The sequence below is a fragment of the Styela clava genome, chromosome 11, assembly GCF_964204865.1.
Source record: "Styela clava chromosome 11, kaStyClav1.hap1.2, whole genome shotgun sequence".
In the NCBI taxonomy this organism is placed as follows: domain Eukaryota; kingdom Metazoa; phylum Chordata; class Ascidiacea; order Stolidobranchia; family Styelidae; genus Styela; species Styela clava.
Window position 1 is genome coordinate 19,134,694 of NC_135260.1, and position 6,587 is coordinate 19,141,280.

General features: G+C 34.1%; 1 protein-coding gene across 1 annotated transcript; it reads right to left on the reverse strand.

Moving 5' to 3' along the window:
* Positions 1–681: 681 nt before the first annotated feature.
* Positions 682–6,313, reverse strand: LOC120346900 (glypican-6-like). Its single transcript, XM_039416688.2, has one exon. The coding sequence runs from the start codon at positions 6,242–6,244 to the stop codon at positions 3,932–3,934; it is 2,313 nt and encodes a 770-aa protein (XP_039272622.2). The 5' UTR covers positions 6,245–6,313; the 3' UTR covers positions 682–3,931.
* Between the last annotated feature and the right edge of the window lie 274 nt (positions 6,314–6,587).

Below are 6,587 nucleotides of genomic sequence, written 5' to 3' on the forward strand. Positions count from 1 at the left end.
TTACATCATTATACAAAAGCCGATAAAAGGGCTTAACCATATGGCGAACCACGGCCTTTCGTCCGGTTACCATTCCATGTCGAATATGGGATTAGTTAGTTATTTGTTTTCGGAAGCATGGACTTAATGGTGGAGGAAGCCGTCACAAACCAGCGGTTACGTGAACCATCCTACGGCGGCGAAGAGTCCAGCAATCCTTTCGCACATAACCATCCCCGCGTCGACTTAGTAAATATGTGAATCATATCCATAATCCGCTTTTCACGAAACTAAATTCTGATAAAAGAAGCGCATGGATATGGTAAACTTACACAGAAACGCTCTCACAGAATTATTTTAAGAAGTCTTCAGCCAACGGAGGCGAGCCTGTTTGTTGTGCGGGATCTTCCATTTACCACACATGCGTTTCTCGCGATTACCAGTAATTTGCACTGTGCAACGATGGCGTTTAGGTAAGCGAATCACCCAACTTTGTGAGCCCGCCAGCGACGAGGACGCACATCAGTCGGTTCGGCAAAACACCACTTGGCTATGATTAAGTTGATTTGGGGTCGGGTTAACTGTAAGTACAGGAAATTAGTAAATCAAAAGTTTTATCTCTGGGGGAAAACGTACTCTAGGTCAAGTCGCGAACCATCACAATTCTGCCCAGTACTATTGGTACATATAAACAAAACTACATTCAGAATTTTATGTTCATTTATTTTGGCAACCAGGCTATATATATATTACAACAAAAATACAACTAGCTACTTCAACTTCATTCGAATTTTGCTAAGTTTTGACAACTAGCAATCCCAGACCTAAAAACATATTTGGAGTGAGTTGTTTAACTCAAAATGGCGCTTGTGGTATTTTTCTTGCAATATACGCTGTTGAATTAAATGATATACAAAAGATAGATAGATATACATGAAAAGGGTACAATTGAGGTTCAAAAATTCAATAAAAGCGTAGCCTGGAGTACACTTGAATCAATTATAAAACAGGTAGAAAAGAACAAGCAACGGCAAAAAATAGGATTAGTACAACAAATCTATATTAATAGGAAATAATTATTAGTGAAAACATAATAATAGTATAATACACAGAGAATATATGAAAGGCACTAAAATTGAAATAAAAAAAATTACAGCACCATTATTTGTGGAGAAAGTTGATATATGAAGTTCAAAATTGCTACCAATTTAAGTAAATAGGCAATGCGATATTTACTGTAGAATGGAAAGTTTTTAACTCGGGTATCAAAAGTTATTGAGAAGATGAAATCTTTCGTGTTTTACATACAGTGAACCATATACAAGATCGGTATGCTGCATGAGTTTAGAGAATAATGCTTAAGAAATCACACAGAGGCAAAATAACACAATAGATAAGTTCATAATAAGAGAACAGAATAAAAATACTAATAGGCAGACATTGTGACAAGGCATGAGGTGTAGAAAAATACAGTTAATATTGAAATTTGAAAACATCCTTTTATCAATGTCTTACTGGTATCAGTTTTAGAGCTTAATTTTGACGGTCAAGCTGAAGTTAGCCAGAGACCAGACAATAATTACTAATTGAGTGAAGTAAGGGATGACAAGAATAAAGCACCAATAAATACTCCATTGGTAATGGGATTAAAATACAATACAAACGTTGTATAGAAAACAGTTTCATTAGCCCTTAAAATGTATTGCATCACAACAAATAAATCCAATTCCAATTGAAGACCAAAATAAAGAAAAATTGTTCAGTGGAAATAATGAAATAATTCGATTGACACACTTTAAATCAAATAGAAAAAAATCTTTACGACTACCATCTCTGAAACAATTTTAATTTTTGAAAGAACAATGCTGAATAATTTTTACACTCATATTATTTATTTCATGTGTACGAAAAATGTCTTTATGACTGTTTATTTTCTCATTCTGGTTGATAATGTGTGACTAAATAAATGTATAGCAACTAAGAATATAAAATTGACATAAATTGGCTTACACATCACAGAATACCGTGGGGGCTTTCTGAAAATGCAAGAATTTCCACAGATTTTTTTTAACATATGTAAAATTGGGAAATTTCAAATAAACTGACTTAAAATACATGGTCGTTGAATTATTAAAATTCGAATTGCTTATTTCCTTACTGAATAAGCCATTGGCATATGATGTAATCCTGCAAAAAACCACTGTAAGCAAACAGGAAAACTTTCTGAGTAGTCTCCTTTGTTCAGGATAAAGTCAAGATATCCAAATTTTAATTAAAAGTAGACTTCCATTAGCTCTTAGAACACGACATGGTCTGCACCTTGTTATTTTAAAAGAAAACATAGCGGGAAGTTGCTATGCTCAACTAAGCATGTTCTTCAACTGAATCCCTTCTGAAAATTATTCAGTCATAACCCATGGTTGATAGAGCTTAAATTTCTTTGTGATTTCTGAAGTGGGAAGTATCGCCAAATACCACAATATCATTGTTGCACAACAGGCAAGTAAAAGCAGGTTACACATGGCCGAAATTTTGGTATAAACAATTTTTGTGGCCATGTTATTCAAAAAACACTAAAAAGTATAAATACCAAATCCATAATGAAATTTCCATATTTGGATGAATGTAAACAATGATATTTACTATCTTAAAACACTGACTGTGTATAATAATAGGAATATCCAAAAAGTGAGCGATGAAAAAAAATCATCTGAAATTAATGCTACTTGAAAGAGTATTATTGTTCCTGTAATCAAATCTTAACATCAATTTTATGGCGCAAAATTTAATATTTATCATCCTATGTATGCAAAATACAACAATTCAGAATATTCCAAACGAATTGCAAAGCAAATTTCATATCAACGTTTTAGGATAATGACACCCAAATTAAGTCACATCAAAAAAACCTGAGGTTAGCATCTCATAACTGTCAACTGTATTGACATGAATCATGTGTGAGTATAAATTAACAATGGTTTGATTCAAAAAACAACCTTCGGGTGCATAAAATAACTCAGCAGTAAATATTATAGTCCACCAAAGGCTTAAGCTAAACAGGCTTCAAAATGAAACACAATCAACTTTCTATCAATTACAAAATTTTTTCAACTAATAGCACATGATTTGCTTGTTCATGAAATGAATTTCAAAACGAGGAAAATGAGAAAAGGAATAAAAATTACAGAAAGAAATAAAAATGTACCATATCTCATTGATTATTATTTAAAATACTGTGGCATATGAAAAAGATATCTACAAAGTCATTGTAATGAATGATTATTTCAATTCGATAAACAATAAAACTATACAGCATGTAGTTATATCTTGCACACATGATTAGATTTCTCAGTGTGTGGTTATAGGTAGATAACATTGTACCATTAGCACATGGAAAAGTTTTTGAAAAAAATCATCATAATTATTTCCAGACTGAATGACATGTTTAGCTTAATAATAAGCCGTTTAATAAGGAACATGATGGACCCTAAGATTTTCAAAAAATGAAATAAGAATACAAAGGTAGTATACCAATGTCTTGGGTAAGATTGATATATTATTAAAACTGCTTCAAGCAGTTGATGAAATATTGAAGAAGTTCATGGCACATATAATAAAAGTATTCAAATATATCCCAAAAATCCCTTTATGATCAACTTCAAGTCATCTCATTCAACTCCAAGTTACCAGGGAAAATGAAGTCCATCCTCCTGCATGTGCCTTATTTGTATTCCAAAAAGAATAATTAAAGATCAGAAGTCTGATCTGAATTTTTTCAACTCCATAGCATTGGTTTCAAAAAATAGATGAGAGAAGTGATTTGGTTTCTGGTAATATTTGGAATATGTTCGGCGATGTTTTGCTTTATTTTTAATATAGTTTCCGTACTACTAGTCTCTTTTTCTTGTATGTTCTATTCAAATGAATAGATAAAACATAAAAGAAAAAGACACTAAATTGTTTGTTCACCCATTCTGTAAAAGAAATGAGACAAGGTACACAATACTGTAAGTGAAATTGTGACAGTGGATGCTGCTGATGTCGTAGTGACAGGTTTATCTGTTGCTCTACCGGCTGTAGATGAAACAGCAGTATTTTTAGAACCGTGCGGTATTTCAAAAATTTCCAACAGAATCTGTTGCTCTGATCTATTCAAATTTCCAAAACTTCCCAGATCTACCTCTGTAAAATCTGGAGTTTCTGGTTGCAACTGAGGATGCTTCATAACACGAGATTTGATATCTTTCAGAGTCGCTCGTAACGATATTTTTTTGCCAAGTGCATGTCTTATTAGTTTGATCTCACGTTCTTCAAGATCCTTCATCTTTTTATTTTTTGTTTTCTTTGGGGTTGAAGCATTTTCAGACTCATCAATTTTGGGTTTCTCATTACCATTTGATTCATCAGCAGATCCGTCGCCTGAATAATCAGCCATATCAAGACCAACATTCCCAGTTGGTAGCTCGAGATCTACAAAAGCTGGATCGATGCCCCGATGTGCGTGCCATAATTTTGCCGTGACTTCTCTCAGATTAACGATTTGCTGACGTACAACAATGTCAGGAACTTTAGCAGAATCTCCGTAAATCTCGCTATTGCATAGTCGAGCAGTGGCATTACCATCTGCTAAGTTTTCACTTGACACAGTATCCCCATCCCAACAATCATGCTGTGCAACAAGCTCTGAATTCTCTTCGCATATGGTTGCTGGTAAATTTTTCCAGAAATCTTCAGCACTTTTCTGAGCAGTCCTCATTTCATTGACAAGATTTGACAAGCGACTAGGTTCGTTCATTTTTTGGAAGAATTTTCCATACGCTTGTCGTTGTTTTGAAATAGTTATATCCCTGACTCGATGTTTACGGCGCTTATTCTTTCTGCGTTTTCGCGACCTTTTCCTTTTCTTATTTTTCTTTCTCTCTTTAGTTTCTGTGGATCTTTTTCCACGTCGAGGCTTGCCAGATCTTGGCTGTGAAATGCTTGAATCTATGTCAGTATCGAACTTCAGATTTGATAATCCCATCAGATCGAAATTGTCATCTCCCACTTTGGGATCTCCGTTAATAGAATCACTATCTGCATTAGTTTGCATGTTGCCATAAAAACCAGTGAAGTCAAAGTCACCAGTACTTAGTGGATTCATATTATTTTCTGGTGCTCCCATACCAAGCCGCATATTTCCGAATTTCATGTTAGATAAACCAGACAGGTCAAATGACATATTTGAACTTGGGGGTTGACCACATTGTTGAAAAACCGATTCAGAAATAACCTTTTTATTTTCTTGCAACATCATTACTGCTTCTGAAATCTTTACATCGATGGGTGAGAGAACCGATTCAATATCAAATGGACCTACCAAGCGATCAAGAACAGTCATCGAAGTATCAAGATACTTGTTCCAGGCCATGTTGAATTCCTTGTCATAATTACACAAACAACCTTGTAGAATATTTAAACAAGCATTCTTGCAAGGCTTAACGGTGACCAAACCATTACATTTTGAACAACTCATTATTTTTGTGATTAACTTTGCACAATGTGTAGTGGGATAAATTTTTGAAACACTTTGTGAAACACGTTCACCTGTCTTTAATGCTTGAACAAAAGTCCTAGCAGCAATAAATGATCGCTGAATCTGATTGGAAAGTTTTTGGGGAAGGTCGGCAAATGGTCGTATCACATTGAGGTTATCTCCCATGCATTGCATATAATTCTCATTGAGATCGAAACTTGGATTCATTAATTTGAAGACTTGTTGCATGAGTGTGATGAAGAAACTATCAAAGATGTCAGTGAAATCCACAACACCTCCTTCATAATATAATTTTAAATCATCAAAAAACTTCGCAAAAACCTCTGAATTTTCCATATAAATATCCCCATATGTTTCCTCGAACAAAACATGGAGAGAAGTTTTAGCCGATCCAATCAATTCATGAAAAAACTTGTCAAATTGCTCATGCTTGGCATTCAGCATATTTGTTATTGTTTCAGTCTTTTCTCTAACATTCCTGTTGAACTCAACAGTACTTTCAACACTGAGACGATCTTCCATTGCAGAATTACAACATGTGTAATTTCCTCCGCAAATACTGCCATCCTTTGTCGGTATTGCCTTGTTGGGAACAATTTGTCCAAATCCCTTACCTTCATAAAATAGTTTCACCTCAATGCACGAATCCGAGGCTTCAAGACTTACGGCTCCAGAAATCATGAATAACACGAAGCACCAGGTGAGCATATTTGCTCTTTTCACAATCATTGCTATGCAAATATTATTCTACATAACAGAATATCTATTCCTAGTTTCCTGACAAAGCAAATAAAAATTTAGATAACATTATGACTGACTGGGCTGTTAAAACACCCAGCATTCGACTTTTAATAATACGTTACGAGATAGGTAATATGATGAAGCGATGATATGGAGTAAAAAAATAACTTTTTAGTAGTATTTAATAACGTTAGACTAACTTGGTTCATTATTTTTTTAACAGAGATTTTTAATCAAAAATCACAAGCTTTATTTATTTAAAACTAAACATCGAGCAGCCAAATCTTTAGACACAATTTACATCGGTCTGAAAGTTCTATTTTGCATACCA

What these genes read in the sequence shown, in the direction of transcription:
- LOC120346900 (XM_039416688.2), bottom strand. Translation starts at nt 6,244, where the DNA reads ATGATTGTGAAAAGAGCAAATATGCTCACCTGGTGCTTCGTGTTATTC.